This window comes from Telmatherina bonti (assembly GCF_933228915.1).
Source record: "Telmatherina bonti genome assembly, chromosome: 3".
Taxonomy (NCBI): Eukaryota; Metazoa; Chordata; class Actinopteri; order Atheriniformes; family Telmatherinidae; genus Telmatherina; species Telmatherina bonti.
The window spans coordinates 29,641,916-29,659,522 of NC_136621.1; the positions used below are offsets into that span (position 1 = coordinate 29,641,916).

The 17,607-nt window shown below is 38.3% G+C and overlaps 1 protein-coding gene across 1 annotated transcript in view; it reads right to left on the reverse strand.

The window, feature by feature from the left end:
• cntln (centlein, centrosomal protein) overlaps positions 1–16,786 on the reverse strand; it is a gene marked incomplete at its 5' end in the record, with an annotated part of 93,378 nt that extends 76,592 nt beyond the window's left edge. Inside the window, 8 exons of the mRNA XM_079265145.1 lie at positions 2,357–2,593; positions 4,257–4,419; positions 6,324–6,457; positions 7,499–7,678; positions 8,640–8,774; positions 10,958–11,042; positions 12,472–12,560; positions 16,706–16,786. Of these exons, the coding sequence (XP_079121271.1) occupies positions 2,357–2,593; positions 4,257–4,419; positions 6,324–6,457; positions 7,499–7,678; positions 8,640–8,774; positions 10,958–11,042; positions 12,472–12,560; positions 16,706–16,786 (1,104 nt within the window). The remainder of the gene's footprint in view (positions 1–2,356; positions 2,594–4,256; positions 4,420–6,323; positions 6,458–7,498; positions 7,679–8,639; positions 8,775–10,957; positions 11,043–12,471; positions 12,561–16,705) is intronic.
• Between the last annotated feature and the right edge of the window lie 821 nt (positions 16,787–17,607).

Consider the following 17,607-nt stretch of genomic DNA (forward strand, 5'->3'; position numbering starts at 1 on the left):
ATGGCATAGACACCTGTTACACCTGTGACATCATTTCTGCTCTGTACCACATGCCCTCTAACTTTTTCTAACCTTATAGCTGCTGTGCAACAAAGGCACTAAATGGATACTAAAGTGGTGCCATAAGGTACAACAGGTTTTATTGTTTTTTGTATAGTATTGTTTACTTGCTTATGTGGAGTACAGAGGTTTGTCTAGTCTAGAATCACACACCTTTACATACACACAAACAATAGAAACAAGACATGCAGCTGTTGATGTTACAGCACTTTAGAGGACTAAACTAAATATCATTGTATCACAACCACTGGAGTTAAGTTGTGGAACAACTAAGTGACAGTTTGAAATTATGTTCTACGGTAATTAAATTTAAAAATATTTTTTTTTTAAAATCACATAATACAAACGTACAGGACAGAAACACTTTGAATTATGTATGATGTACATGTATGTATGTGTATACATTTATGTACATATAAATGTATGTATATAATTATATGCATGGGTAATTTAAATTTGGGAAAATTATCACAAAAAGAGTTAAAATCTGGGAAATCAATGAACTGAATGACCCACGACACATGGTGGCTGCTATGTAAATTAATAATGACTTATTTTTCTCTCTTTTTTTCCATTAAGTATCATTAAGAAAATTAAAAGACCATATATTGTTGTGTTACTTTTTTTTTTTAATAACAAAGGGGCAGATAATTCAAGTGTGGTTTGTGCTTGTTTTGTTTTTTACTGTACAGTCTTGTTTGCGTCTGCATGAACATGTGAGAAATTAACTGTCAACTGTCATACAAATCCCATAACCCATACAGTAGAAAGGCATCTGCAGACATATGCATTGATCATTTCAACTAAACGTTGGATATTTGCAACATTACATTTATACTTGAGTTCTGTTAATGTTTGTAAAAAGGAAAGTCTGGGTTTTACCTTGGAATATTGGTGCAGTGAGATTATGTTGCTTTTAGTGAATTACAGTGCCAAAATGAAGAGCTTGCACTGCTGGTGTCGGAGATAATGCATATACTCATAGCACCAGAGTTATTGGAGTTACACTCAGGGGATTGATTCGGTAAAAAAATATGTAATGTGTGTGCTCTCCATCATAATGGTGGAAAGCTTAGCCTCGCTACCAACGCCTACTTCTACAGTAGCAATAATCCTAGCAGTTTTTAAAAATCTTCACAGCCAAAAGTGGGCACAAACAGCGAAACCAGTGAATGTCTAAATGGAATTTTTCCACCTCTGCAGTGATGTCTGGTACTGCATCAACTAAAGCAGCCAGAATCAACATAAACCAAAGAGACTATGTTGTCTTTTATGTATATATTTAGTTCAATAATCTGATAAACTTAAAAACTGCTAAATAGTTTGTATCTGCAGCAGAGCTTCTCAGACTTTCTCCTGAAACTCTCCGTGCATTTTGATTCTGTAGTATGTAAGTTTATGCCCTCGCACAGCAAAGGCCACAACAAATTGGAGAGTCTACCCAGGGTGTTTTGTAAACCCTCTGATGATGAAATTTACTTCACAAAAACCCCAACAGGCCTTCACATACTCATCAGTGTTGAATGTACAACACTAGTGCTACTTATATCAACTAAGTGTGTGGTCCAACTACATCTATCTCCATATCATTAAACGGTAGTAAAGGTCTCTATGGCCTTGGAGTGATGGTTCAAAGGTACTGAGCTAAAATGAAACTCCCGCTGACTGACAGATGGAGAACTGTAACTCTGACATCATCTTGAAGAACATTACTGAGTTCCAATTAAATCACCTCTTTTCACCTCTTATCTTTTTTTTCCCTTTTTGACAGGAGTCTGTTAAAAGGACTTAAAGTTCCTTGGGTGGGAGAGGAGAAACAAGATTGATAAAGTAAGTAAATCAGAGAGTACATGTGTGCATAGGTCTGAGAGGGAGAGATGATCACATAACTGACAGTGGTGCAAAGAGAGATGGATAGATCAAGGGTGAACCAGAGATATATCAAAAGAATGATTCTGAGTTAAATACAATCACCACAGGCCATACTGGGATATGACACCTGCTAATCCACCTGCTTACTGCCATCACTTGCCCTCATGACATTTACACACTTGCCGGACATAAGACTGACCTTAGTATGACATAATACTGTGTTTACTGTGTAAGTAACAAGAAAAAACAAACACTGGGAGAATCGTAAGCAAAACATAGTTTTTCCATAATCACTCAAATGCCTGCCAGTTTAAAATGTTCTGCGGCAGAACGAGCATCGGCAGACCTTTACCTGTAATTTTTAAAAAGAAAAGCAAGAGAGGGTCTTTGTAGTGTATCGGCAGTGAATGAGAAGAGAACTTACCATAAAGTTGGTTTGCCTGTTTGGTGAGGGGTAAAGAACCACGTGATGAGGCTTTTGCTGCTGCTGTTGCTGTTGTTGAAGCTGTATTTGTTCCTGCTGTTTCTGCAGGAGAGCCTGGAGTTCTGAAATGTGTTTGTCTTTCTGAGTCAACTGACTGCCAAGTTCCTGGTGACTTTGACGGAGTTTGGCCTCACTGGACAGTAGAGCCTGGTAGCACTGACTCAACTCCTTGTATAGCTGTTCAGAAACACAATAGGACAGAAAGGTTGAAAAAGCAGGGGTAAAATGGAAAAAACGGAACATCGGCAAGGAAATGACCAAGTCAGTTTGACATGGCTGATGTGAAAGAGAAAATAGACAAACACCCAATAGACTATTATGTACAGCAATGTTTTGCTTTACTTTTTTTTTTTTTTAACTTACAGATCTGCTATAAAGCAACTTTGAGGATAGTCAAATTAAAATAGCAAAGTTGAGAGATATATCCAATCATTTTAAATGGCAACACATCTATACTATATTGCCAAAAGTATTTGCTCATTTGCCCTTACTTGAATATGAACTTCGGTGGCATTCTGAATCCATAGGGTTTAATATGACGTCGGCCCACCCTCTTAAATTATAATGCCTCACGTTCCACAAGGTTTAGGAGTGTTTGTAGGAATTTTTGACCATCCAGATGCACATTTGTGAGGTCAGACACTGATGTTGAACAAGAAGACCTGTACTCGCAGTCTATACTTTAATTTACCCCAAAGGTGTTCTATGTAGTTGAGGTCAGGTCCCTTTGCAGGCCAGTCAAGTTCTTATACATTGACCTCTCTCCATGTCTTTATGGACCTCACTTTGCGTCCTGGTGTGCCGTAATGATAGAACAGGAAGGAACCGTCCCCTAACAGTTTCCATAAAGTTAGAAATATGGAATTGTCCAAAATCTCTTGGTGTACTGCCAAGCCCATGTCCCGAAGAACAACCTCACACCATAATTCCCCCTCCATCAAACTTCACACTTGTCACAATGCATTCAAACAGGTACCGTTGTCCTGGAAACCAGCAAACCCAGACTTGTATGTCAGATTTCCAGACGGTGAAGCGTGATTTCTCACTCCAGAGAACATGTTTCCACTTATCTCGAGTCGTGTGGTGGTTTGTTTCACACCATTCCAGCTCAGCCATGGAAACATAACCATGAAGCCGTCTATGCACTGTTGTGGAGCTAATCTGAAGACCATATGAGGTTTGGAGGTCTGTAGTGAATGAAAGTTGCCAACCTCTACGTACTATGCACGTCAGCATCTGCTGCCACCACTCTGCCATCTTACATAGCTACCACTTAGCGACCGAGCTGCTGTTGTTCTCAATTGTTTCAGCTTTGTTATAATACCACTGACAGTTGACTGTGGAGTATTTAGTAGCAAAGAAATTTCCCGGCTGGGGTTGTTGCACTGGTAGCATTCTATCATGGTACCACGGAGGAAATCACTGAGCTCCTGAGAGCAACCCGTTCTTTCCCAAATGTTTGCAGAGGCAGTCTGCAAGCCTAGGTGCTTATTTATACACCTGTAACCTTGGAATTTATCAGAACACTGAAACCCATCATTTGTTTGGGTGAGTGAATAGATTTGGCAATTCAGTTGATATTGTCATACCATTTAAGACCTTCTGAAATATATATAGAAGGTGTATATAGTCTCATTTACGGCATGAGGAGAACTCATTCACAGTAACAAGATAGTATGATAGTTGTTATGTCCTAGCTGTAGTAGTATAACTAGGTCAAAGTTCACTTACAAATGAGTTTCCATAGTGCCTGAAGTGACTAAGTAAGGTTTAACAAAGTGGCTTTAACAGAGATTAACATATACTATGTTTACTACTACTACTGTTAGTTAATAAATACCTGCTGATAAGAGGTGGTATCAGCAGTGTGAGCCTCTTCTTGGTTCCTCAGGACTCTTTGTGTGTCTAGGTTGAGTCCCTCCAGTTGCTTGATCAGGTGGCTTTGCTCTGCTGCGTGTTCTGTACTCTGTCTATACAGAGTCTGCACTTCAGCAAAATCACGACTGAAGAACATAAAAAGCAAGCAAACAATACATGTTATCCAAAGGGTTGGGGTTAAATTGTACATAAGTATACTTCATATTTTATGTACATATTTGTCATTCATACGTAACACATGAACAAAGTTTGTACGCCAGACCGGCAAAGTATGACATAAGTAGAAAATAAAAAGCTAGGCAGATAAAATATTTAAGAATATAAACAGCAATCACAACATGTTAAAAGCTACAGCATAACAACAGAACAGCATGGATCAAGTCGTACTTGGCATGGAATTAACCAGTCAAACCACATCCAGTTAGAAACTATGTTTGAGTCTGGTTGTCTTGGCTTAAAGCTCCGCATCCTCCTGCCTGAGGAGAGTGGGCCAAACAGTCCATAAGATAGTACCGTTGTGAAGGAGCAGTGTAATGTGGGCTGCACTGCTCCTTCACCTGCTCACATTCCTCAACATGGAGGAATTGTAAGCTGGGGCAAAAATCTTAATACACTTATTTATACTAATTTGGTTTCTGTTCAAAGAATTGTTTTAAATTGGAAAATAAAAAAAAAATTGGAAGATCAAAATCATGCTACTAAAACATATAAAATAAAATTTGTCATAAAATTACATCAGTATATAATCTTCATTACCAAGAAGGTTTTCATTTAGAGCCCATTCAACATAAAAACATGCTAACATCATTAATCATTACCCTGAAAAATTATACATGTAACATGATTGTTGTTAACAAAGCAAGTTTCTTCCTTTACCACCAGTCTCTTCTTTCCTTTGAAATAGCAACATTCAACATCATGTAAACCACTTCATTTTATTTTGTTCTGCATTTTTCAATGGAATATTTAAGAGGTGCTCCTGTTATTTGTAAAAACAACATAGGATAATTAATGGGATAGTTAAAACAGTAAGAATAGTCTATACCCCGATGTGACTGACATGTCAAAGTGCCTCTGGCATTAAAACAGAAAAGTAGTTAAAAAAGGTTGAGATTACCTCTAAGGCTCCTACAGTTCTCACAGTTTTTATCATATCGACTAAAGCTTAGCCAAAGCCCGCCTGTTTCCTTTTTCTCCCTCTCTTAAAGTACATCCGCTATGCAGGGCTTATCAAATGGCTTTATGTTACGGCTGCCTGTATTGTTTTTCAGTTTACTAATTCTGAACCTTCAGCTGGGATTCCTGCTCAAACACAACTCTGATTGCTGCCTCCTGGCTGGGATTGGTCCTTCATGTCACCTGCTCATCTCCACCCTGCCCATTGGATAATTGGAACTCCGGACTCAGCTGACTCCACTAATCACCAGGACTTAAAAGACACCAGGAGTCTTTCATTCAACGGCTACCACTGGCTCAGTCGTGGTCTGCCCTCAGCCTGTGTTGTGGCTCTAACGTGTTGTAGTTCTGGAAGGACTTTTTGACTTTGTATAAAATCCAGTCCTGTTATGTCTGTTAGTTTTTGTTTTGGGAATAGGTAAACCAATGCTGTATTTTGTTGGATAACCACTTTACGGGCTTGTTTTGCTTTTGGTTTGGCTATTTTGAGGCCATTCCTGGCCTATTCTTGCCTTGTCTTCCTCCTTGGACAATAAATCTGTCTTGGTCCACATGTACACCTGGCCACAGGTTTTTCTTTTGTGCGGCTCAATTGCCCTAGCAGAGTCTGGGTCGTAACACTTTAGGTGAGCCAGAGTGGAAGAAATGTGTGTCACCCCAAGCCTCACAGCAAGGAGAGCAATATACTGACTTGTCAATGCAGTAACCTATGTAAGGTGATCCATTCACTTGACATACAGTAGCTGCGCTGTACCGATCTGCATTTCTTTTAAGTAATTAAAATACTCCAAATCATTTATTAGAGTGTGCTTGTTTACATGAAAATAATGTTGATTAAATTGATGGCGCTCACCGAAGTCGATCCAGTTGCCCTTCTTTTGTTGCCATTTCCCTCTCTTTGGAAGAAAGCTGTGCTGCTAGATTGTTACTTTGTCTCTGCAAAGTGGACAAATCTGAACAAGCACTGTGCAGTTCCTCCTCTAGAACCTGGTGTCAGACAATAACAATATTTAATAGATTTCTAAAGTTAGAAAGATGTAAAATAAAATAAAATAAAATACACAGCTGTGAGAAAAGTCCAGTTGTAAAGTTTTAACGGCTTAATTCATAGCTATACATTCAATAGATTTTTGCAACCCTCTACTTTAACAGAATATAAAAACCCAAGTATTGTATCCTATCCATGAATTCATGGCCAAATGAAATGAAAGATTCCTGGACCAACCTTTGTTATGTTAAATTTGTGGTATGCGTACTTTGGGCATTCTATATTCTCAATTTAAATCTTTCAAATCAAAGTCTGATTCCATAAAAAATGAGGAACAGGTGGCGAGTGTAAGACTGATGGATGGGTATGGTAGTTGCTGGACTCCCTTCTGTCCAAGCGCAATTACTCAGAGGTCCCTCACTTATTCAAGACTTTCCGTCTGACTCTGTTTGACTTGTGGAGCTACGTGTTTCATCGTGATTAGTCTGTAAGAAAAGGGAGGAATGTGAGGTTGTTGTCCTCAAACTCTAGCACTGGCAGGAAGAAACAATCTCCACATAAAAATGCAAAATAAACTAAAACAAAAACAAACTCTTTAAGGATTCTGATTGTGATTTAATTGGTTGAATGCTTAAAAAGCAGCATTTCTACTTTGGAGGAGAGGCACAGAACCTAGATAACTGGATCCATTTGGAGAGAATAATTGGCTGAAAAAAAACAAAACTCATTGCCCACACATACAACAATGTCACAAAATTATGTTTCAATTGTGGTCAGTTTAAAATATTTTATTACAAACAAAATAGAAGAAAAGAATGTTTCCTTTATCGTATAGCACAATTTTCCCTTACTGTTAATATAATTGCATATTAATTAGTGGGGTCCCCGTGACCCTGAATTGGATCAAGCGGTTAGGAAAATGAATGAATTTGTGGGCTTGCAAGATGTGTGTATCTTCAGAAGTTGAGGGGGAATGGTGTAAGGGATCAAAGAGCTCAAGGTCTGTGTGTCTCTGACTGGACATGTTCCCGTGCTCGTACCTTTAATCTGGACTGGGCGGTATCCCTCTGGTCTTGCTGACTTTTGGCCTTACTCTGTTTCTCCTCCAGGTCAGCTCTCAAAGAGGCACAGAGAGACGTTAATCCCTCTATCTCCTCTTTGAGAGCCCGCACCACCTGCTGCTCCTCCTCTTCCTTTTTCCTGTACTCTGTCTTCATTTCCTGAACACAAAAAAAGGTGTTTGTGTGTGTAAGCATGTGAGCGGGGGGGGGGGGGGGGGGGGGGTCAACAGGGCCAAATAAACAATAATGACAAAAAGGGGGGGAAAAAAACTAAACAAAAAAAAGTAGCAATTCAAACAACTAAAAAGAAACCTGTGGAGATGCAGAAAGGGAAGTAAACCTATGGGGTTGAGGCTGAAATGAATACATAAACAGTGGACCGACTTTCCTGTAGGAGCCGTCTGCATAGGTTTTTGATTGACCAAGGTCATCTGTGCTGTATGACTGAAATTTCGCAACCTGGTGTTAGTTGGTATGGGTCAAGAGGTGCTGCAGGAGCTGGGCTCATGTGGGTACAGGGGCCAGTCTGTCAGCTTTAATGACAGGTCCTAATGAGAATGGTGTTTGCTACAAGATCTATTAGACTCAACCCAGGTATCCTTTGATGCTGTCCCCCATGATTTCTCGCCAAGAGACCCCACCAAGACTGTAAGGACCAGTCCTTTATTAATTAACCATAACCATGTCCCATCTAAGCATAATTAGGGAGAAGCCACAGCATCACATGAACACTTTTCACTTTCCACCACTGAAGGAGACATTAAGTATTTATATGCAAGTTAACAACCTGCTTTCCTTTGACTCCCTCTTTCTATCACACACACACACACACACACACACACACACACACTTCCCACTTTAAGTATTCTCTGTTGTCAGGAGAAAGGAGGAAAGCTAAAAGCAAGAAAGGATGAGGCAGAGTAGGGGTGGGAAAAAAATGAGAGAAAGACGCAAAGACGCTCAGATTGTGTTCAAGAGGGCTGAACAAGCTTCACTGTCCTCTAAATGATTCAAACGCCTGAGGCTTTAACCACAGGAGACTTGTCGTGTTTGATGCCACACAGAAAAGAGACTATTGAATCTGAGGCCCATACTGCCACAGAACATTTGTTCCACCAACCTTAAGTTCCTGGCTCATATTGACCAGTTGTTCACGCAGAGTTGTAAGCTCCTTCTTCATTAAAGCACTCTCTCCTTCCACTGTTGTCTTCCTTTGTACCAAGATGTTTATCTCCTGCTGCTGCCTTGTCGCTTCCTGTGGCAGATGGGGAGATACAGTAATACAGCGGAGCACAACCCAGTGAGCAGAAAAAGATGAAGCCACAGGTTGCATTACAACAGACAGTCCTGAAGGTCTGAACATGTAAAAAGGTGCTAGATCTTCTATTGCTTTGCTATCTTTCAAAATTCCCTGTAAGTTTGTCATTTTTATTTGATCAACAGTCAAAAAGCAAAAGTACTGAGTTTACAAAGATAAGAAAACAGCAAGTGGCAAATAAAACACACATTTGAGAATTTTGTTACATCTTTCATGAAAAAGCAACATCAGTTCACAAGCCCGATCAATGATAATCTAGTTAATTATTCTTAAGAACCATCAAACTATAAACTAAAAGATACAATGATTTCATGACCACCCCACTTCTGATGTTAGTCAATATTCACTTCAAGTGTTTTTTTGTTTTTTTTTGCATCCTCTGTGGCCTCAGCAGGAGGAGGTCGGCTTCTCAACACAGCATCAGCTGAGGTCTGGCATTGGCTAGTAATCCAAAGCCTTCTGTGGGTACACCCTTTCAAATAATACTGCGTTCTGGGATGGAATTAATTGCCATGTTGAGGGAAATTGCTCAGACATATATCCAGATAGTGGATTTATCGTTCCTTTCTACTTCTAGCTTGCCACGCTAAGAATAGAGGCGGCTTTAATAGAGATTTATAGTGGAGAGTAGGATATAAATTCAATGCTGATAATCAGATAGACAAGAACCATTTGAACCCCAGTAGCTCCCAACTGACTGAGGAGAAAAATAAAGGGGGGGGTATCACCAAGTTAAGAGGTCTGGGACGGAAAGATTAGCTTTTGGAAATTCATAGTGCTCGTCAAAAATGAAAGCTAATTATCTTAGAAAAGCTAAAAGAGAAAGTGGCTGAATAAAAAGAAGAAAACCAGGAAGAAGAAAAACATCCTCAAAGTGGAAGAGCTAATATATTAGGAAAAATGTGAGATCTCATGTGTACTCAGCTGACCATCAAATCTCTCAAAAAAATAAGAGAAAAGTAATTAATCAGCTTGTTGTTATGGCTCGCTGCTGTAGAGAGGATCACGGTCAGAGGGACGAATGACACAGCGCAGAATTCCCCACTGTAGATCGTGAATTAATGAACTTATTCACATTAACTTACTACCACACAGTGAGAATTTAATACTCAATCTGAGGTGATGAAAATACAATGATTCTCATGCTTCTCATTACCAAAACAAGTTGTATTTCAACTTTTCTAAAGTCAGTATAGCTCACTGCTTTATCCTTTTTTAGTTGTAGATAGAAGAACAGAATTGAAGTCTTCCTTGAACAAAGACTGAAACAAAACATTACGGATAAAAACTCGAGAGGAGTTGTGCTGCAGCGCTTGCAAGTCTCAGTACTTGTCAGATATGTGTGATATTTGCCTCGTGCTGGTTGAGTTGTACCTTGCCCTCAGTTACACATATGTTAAAATAAAGTATTCCATAATCACATATCAGCCGGTTCTATGAGCCCCTATTATGTTGCTGAGGAGAATATTGTCAAAAAGCATTGGCAAGCTGATGACTCCATTACAGTTGGTCTCATTAAGAATAAACACTTTTCTGGGTGAGGGACACTAATGAAGGAGACACACAGATGCTTCAGTGAAGGGATGATGATAGAAAGTATATAACATTAGTGATGTCATTATCATTAGCCATCATGCCAACAGGAAATATTACTCAAAATGGGAGCAAAAAAAGCAAGTAAAAGATACACACAGAGCACAAGAGATAATGTTAAATTATACAAGCCAGGAGTTAATATATAGATAGAACAACCCAAGTAAAAGTAAAGGTAGAGTAAAACACAAAATTCACAAACAAATTAAATTAAAATTATGATAACTATGATAGGCTGAAAAAGTACTTTATATATAATATTATACTTTATAATGGATAAGTTTACAAGTTTAACCAGGTGTTGTTAAGAGAATGTAACTAATGAACGGTAATAAATGAAAATGTTCTTCTGAACTTTTTGACAAAGTCCTGAAGAAGATCTTAATTTTTCAGTAGCTTCAACTTCAGCCAATCCCTTCCACTGATTCCCAGATCTGTAAAAATGATACTTTGCCATAAAGTAATGGATTCTAAAGTACTTTCTTAAGAGTAAAAGATAGTTTGTGTATCCCAAAGTCATACTGTACCTCTTCCAGCTCCTGTATTTTGTAGTCTTTGGACTGGAGGATCTCTAACACTTTCCTGTCCTTAATCTCAGCTTTTTGTTTCTCACTGAAAGAAGAAAATAAAGAATTAAATCAAACAAACTTTCTAATCTAATTATGCTTTAATCACAGTGAATGCCAAGCGCTAACTTTAGCTGAACTGAAAGAAAAGCTTTGCTCACACAGTCATTTTTAAACTCTACACTACAGCACTACAATCAGCAACAAAAAAAACTCTGAACCTACTTTTGAGCTCACTCGCACCCCTTTTATCATAATGAACTTTTAGGGAGACAAAAACAAGGCTCCAAGTGGGGACCTGTTCGTTTCAAGACCACCAGGGATGCCCATTCCCTTTACTCATCCCTTGCTCCTCGTGCACCTCCCATCTTTGAGGCCTACTCCGTCATCTCTTTGACTCTTCTGATCATCCTTTCCCCCAGGTAGACATTGAAATACGTATCCGTTGTCCCTGGAGGGGCGGGAGTACAGGCAGGCCTAGTTGCATCTCCTCATATATTGGGCTGCGTTCACCATGTCCTGAGCAACCAACCAATCACTCTACAAGATCTACACAGTAAGGGGAGGGTTGAATGGCAGTTCCCAGTGGGCACCAGCGCTTGACTGGAGTCGACACAATTACCATGTCAATAACCTCCTGTGCATCAGGTGATACAATACACATGCACTCTCTGGGTGCATGTTCCTCCACCAGTCTCAGTGCACCAACATACTTTGATGGGTTTCCTAAGAGGCAATAAGGAACCAAAGAGAGTGTAGAGTCGGAATAAGAGGCAGTACTTAGGAACTCTATGCATACTGCTATGCTGTGTTTTACTTCCACAAAGGGTCTGCAACGAACTGAAAGATCTTATCAAGCAAGTTAAAGGAACCAGAAAGTCAGATTACAGTTAAATCCAAATAAATAAAAGTTACTAAAATGTTTAAGTACCAGTTTAAGACTTAGGTACTTTTTACTGGTATTCAGATCAAAAAGAATAACATGTTCAGACTTCAGTGATAAATAAATGATAATTTAAAGTCACATTTTCCCCAAGAGGAGTGGTACGTTCAGTTTATCCAAATGTGCAACATAAGGCAGAAATCCCGACCCTCCGTCTTCTCTGAAAGTTCCCATGCCACTGTTTTTCATTTGGCTTAGCCATGCAGCAAAAAAAAAAGGTCTTATTCAATCTTACAATTTATCCAGTAAAGACAAGTATTTGGCAGGACTGTTTCAACTGTCCAGCATTTGAGCAGCAGAGGAAGAGGGTTTTCATTAAAGGGGTTTCCGTTGTTTGAACTGCAAGACGAGGGATAAGAGGGCTTAAATCAGCATCTGCACCAGATTCCATCATAACCCCTGTAGAATGGCCGAGGTACTTTTAAAAACCCCCTTGAATGACTTTCACACATATTTTTCTTCACTTGTGAGATAAAGTGATGTTCAGCTGTTGAGCTTCTAAGGTGGCAATTTGAAAGATGAATCCACTCACCGCTCAACCACCAAACTGACAGCCTGGGTCAAATCTGGATTTGCCACTTGCAGCCGTTTCCACAGGGACCACACAAACTCCTTGTCTGCCTGTGGAAAATAAAGGATTTAACAAGTCAATATTGTTTGTAAGTGGGATATATCTTCTTGATTAATCGGATTTTGATAAATCCTCAACAGAAAAAGAATGAACACATCACAGCTCTTCTCACTAAAAAAAATAAAACATTTGATAGGATCCTCAGCGACATTAGCATACGACAGTAAGGGTAGTCAATCAATTATTTAAACAAGTTGTACAAAACAGTCCCCCCCCCCCCCATCCAGCCTGCCATCTCTAATCATGAGCCTCTCTTTGCAGTGATCTCCATCGCTGAGATGTGACCTTCGACTCAAGGGGAGCGAGCATTGACACTTGTCATTATGAACTATTTATGACTGGGGAGAGCATGGATCCAAATCAAAACACAGCAGTCGAGCTTATGTTTTTCTTTATTAATCATTTGCTCCCCGGATATGTTTTTCCACCGTGGCTCCGAAGTAACTAGCCCCAAAGAAACTCAAAACTGATGACAGAGAGAGTCATCTTCAAGTAGGAAAACCCAGCCAGCGCCTGACACATTTCCAATTCAAATTGTCTTGCTGCTTTTTCAAACATTTTTAAGCTACATTACATTTAATGAGGGACATCTAAAAACTACATTTTCTGACATTAAAAGACAGAATTATACCAAATCGACTTAATATAAAATTATCTGATAAATTATGTTCACATCATCATAAGATAAAAGTCATCCCTCCCACTGGAATCTACTGGTCTCCAATTAGTACATGAATTTTAACCCCCTTTTCAAAAGTGTCTAATCAATTATTTACTAAAATGGCAGCATCAGACCTTGACAAGGCCATGAGCTGAACATATAAAGTGGAAGGACTGTACTTTAGATCTCTGTATGCATCTGTGTGTTGGAGGGGTGTGTATACAGAAAGGGAGAAGGGTGAAGGGGGATGGAGATCTCACAACAAAATCAACCACGGAACACAGCTAATGATTACATTAGGCGGCACGGTTTACTTAAAATATGTGGTCTCCCTCTGACCGGCCTTTGGCTGCCATTAGTAGTTCTACTGACAAGTGTTCAGTCAGGACCCTCATCAAGGGCTCGCCTCTGCCGTATGTGTACTTAAAGATGCAATGAATGTGTGTTTGATGGTCACTAAATTATTCATTTGAATCAAGATACAGAAACACCATGGGCTAAACATACCAGAGAGAGCCACTGGAATTCAGCACACATTAGTAAAATTAGCATGGTCTAGCAGGAACATTTGCCAGCTGACAGATGAGAGTCTTTGTAGTTAATGGCTGTCCTGAAGTACATCATGCCAGAGACTTAAGACATCAGTGGTATTCAAATGTCACTATTTAAAAAAGTACATGGTACAACTTAAGGTCCTTATTATATACACAGAATCACTGATGCTCTGCCCTGGTCAAGACCACCAAGGATGGCTTCCATGTCAGTTCAATAACGGCTGGAGTTGCACGTTGCAGAAAGCTATGTTTAACCTATGTTTAACATGAGATGCACGAAACTTTGCAGCAAGTCGCCCCTTTCTCTGCCAGCTTTCCTGTCGCTTTTAATTGTCTAATTTAATGTATATACACCTATAGTGTAAAAACACAGACAAACAAATAAATAATCATTTATAATACTATTATTTATAATAGTGGATAAGTAGAAGGAAACTATTTCCATGGCTATACTCAAGTATTGTACAGATTTGAGGTCCTTACTTATTTATTGTACTTATTTCCATTCAAATATTATGTACTTCCACTTTAATACATTTTAGAGGGACAGATTTGATCTACGATGCCAATAAATTTTTAATCATCGGCTACAATACATGAGTCGTTCTTACTTCCAGCATATACCACTTAAACACACGGCTGCTTACAAACTGATGCTACAAATGAAGTCTTGTCTAATAATGTCATTAGCAGTGCTTTATCAGCTAAGGACTGAAACCAGTGCTTATCCTGTCGTACTATAAATAAATTGAACTTGTAATTGAGTACAACTACTTATTTTGCCAAAGTAAAGGATTTGCATCGCATCTACATTTATTTAAGAAAGATTCTGGAATACATGCGTGTTTATATGAATAAAATGTCCTTCATGAAGTTGACTTCAAAAGTCCAAGTTCACACACAGGTAACACTCATTAGGTAACAGAGACATGTTTTTAGAGCCATGAGATCTACACCAGATTATGCTGCCCAGGGTGTTCCCTATAGTTTAGTAAAAACTTTAATGTAAAGCCCTATCTGCTGAACTCCACTGACGTCTGCCTACCTTTATAGTAAGGTTGTATGAATATACAAAGTGAGACATGCTGGGTCAGTTCACTCATGTTATTAGACACCACCTGGTGGTGAGTATGCAAGGATTTCCTCTCTCACTCAAGAGCAAAGTGGAAAAAAAAAGCTTTTTTAAATCTGCTCCTGAGCTTTTTGTGTCTGTTTTTCCTAACAATTAAAAGAAAATATGAGAATGCTGCATAATTTAGTTTCTCTGAAGAACACTCAATGATGTGTTGTTATGACATTTAAAGAATATTATTTGCAGCTAAACAACCACAACTATAGGTTTTATACATTTTAGTAAAATCAATAACAAACTCCCTGAGGAGCTCATTGTTATTTTATTTAACAATGAATATAACAACTGCGGTTATTAGGATTGCTAGAATTTGTTTATCTCTTTTAGTCTTCTTAGTTAGAGGAAGAGTCAGCTGACTAATGTGCTCTGTGGCATGCCCTGTTATTTAACTATAAAGTCTTGACATTTAATAAAGTTCCACAATAAAAACAAAGCATAAATATTTATTTCAAGTAAGATTTTGTTAATTTGACTTAAAAAAATACTGGTCTAAATAAAATTGATGGTCATTCCGGTAAAACTTTAAAAAGTAATGACAACAGGTAAAAATAAGTAGTTTGAGAGTGTGTATCAAGGCATCAGGTACAAAATTATCTGAATTGAATTTTGCCTGAATTTCTAAGAAAAGATACCTTTCAGGTTTTTAAAACATAAATCTTATTCGAAGATAGTCAAGTTTTTAAAAACAGGCCAATTCAGGGTCTTCAACAATCTTTTTTTTTTTTTAAAAAGAAAAAAAAACTTGTCTTCCAGGGCGGCACAATATGGCAAACCAAAGAAAGGAAGAGGTTTTCTATGTAATCCCAGTCTCATCAGAATGTAGTTTGTGAATGCCATCCATTTCCAAAGCACACAAATAATAAATGAAAGTGACATATCTCTTGCTGAGAATTATGCAACTGATGTTATAGTTCTTTTTTCTTTGATTTGAATACTTTTCATATGAGGTGGAAGCCAAATGTTTCTTTTGATCCTTAGAATTGGTGCACTGCATCACATAGCTCTTTATTCTCACCCATTCTGCGTGGTCACTGCAATGACACCCTTTCGGATGATTTTAACAAATTAGTCATTTTTTCTCTTTTGGCAATCAGCAACTATTGTGCAAAGTATGCACATTGTATTACTCTGTTTTTAGAGGTATGTGGTAATACAGAGGTATGTGCCGAAGGAAACATAACAGGCTTGCAATCAAATTTTAAGATTGTCTGACTGTCCACTCCTACTGTCCACTAAAGCTTCTATTTCTCGGCCTTTAAATACACTATGAATATGATAGAAAAACATCATATAAGTTTAATGGTAAATAATTATCTTTGCCTTTTTTTTATTACTTATTTATTATTTAAAGGTTATTTAAAGGTTTGGAGTTGACAGAGGGACATCAGTGTTTCAGACCGGATTAATTAGGCAGTGTCCAATAAAAATATTACTTGTGAAAAGAAAAATTAAATATGGGTGCAAATGGGTGCAACACGTGAAGAAAAAAACTCTTTGTGAAAATGAGGGCCCAAAACATACATATCAATATTTATTTATATTGACTTTTGACATGTAGTGACAATATAGTTACAATGGCATTATATTGGTACACAGTACTCAACTACAATTCAAAACATTTAACAATTGTAGACCTGAAAATAACATAAGAGAACTACGGTTTGTGTCATCAGTAAAGTATAAAAACGTCACTATTTTAGTGCACTGTAGACAATAAGAAAAGAAGTCATAACCACCTTTGCCTGTCTCCACATACACAACGATCCAGTACTGTGCACATTTACATACCTGGCATTGCATCAGCTCGTCTGATAAATCCTTCAGCTGCTGCTCCATAACTGCGATGAGAGGCTCGTCCTTGGAGCACATTTTCGTTCCTTTAAGTGGACACGTAAAAGTTTAGGGTACACTTACAATAGATACAAAGCGATAGCATGATTAACTTCGAAGATTTTTGGAGCAACGCCACTATTTCTCAACTGGTCAATTTGTAAACATTGTATACAAATACCCAGCTAAAGTTACTTAAGGAGACAAACTACTGGGTCTCTGTCGTAAGTCGCACATCAGTAAATCTTGTCTCTTACCTGTTTCGGTGGGTTTCTAATCAGCCAGATGTGGAAACAAACAATTAAGACTTTGTAAGAAACTGCTACTTTAGCTAACTTAGCTAACAATGGCCACTTAAAATCTAACAGGCATGTTTTTCGCTATTTTTCCGTAGTTGACAGTTTTTGACAGATGATCAGAAGTGCTAATTACTTCGCGACATGATTCACATGTTTAGAAATGCATTAGCTATTAGGTCATTATATAGCCTTTTTCTACTAAACTTGTCAGCGGATGAAATCGCTTGGTAACCACGGAGATGCGTTCTTCCTTTCAAAACAGCCCGCTGTTTTCCGTTTCTGTCCCTAACCATCTGACTCGTTTCGACATTTTACGACAGTTATGTTTTCCGTACGACAGCGCGTTCTGGAGGTACTTCATGAGAAGTTTATGTAAGGAGAACATAAACACTTTAATTCAGTTAAAAAGAGGAATAACCCCAGAGGTATTACTTAAATTTTTTGTTTGTAACTTACTAAATTATCTCTGGTACTGTATAATGCATTCAATAGCAGTATTATTGCAGTGTTGCAGTATTATTATTATTATTATTATTTTTAAATGTTGCAGTGTGTATTTAA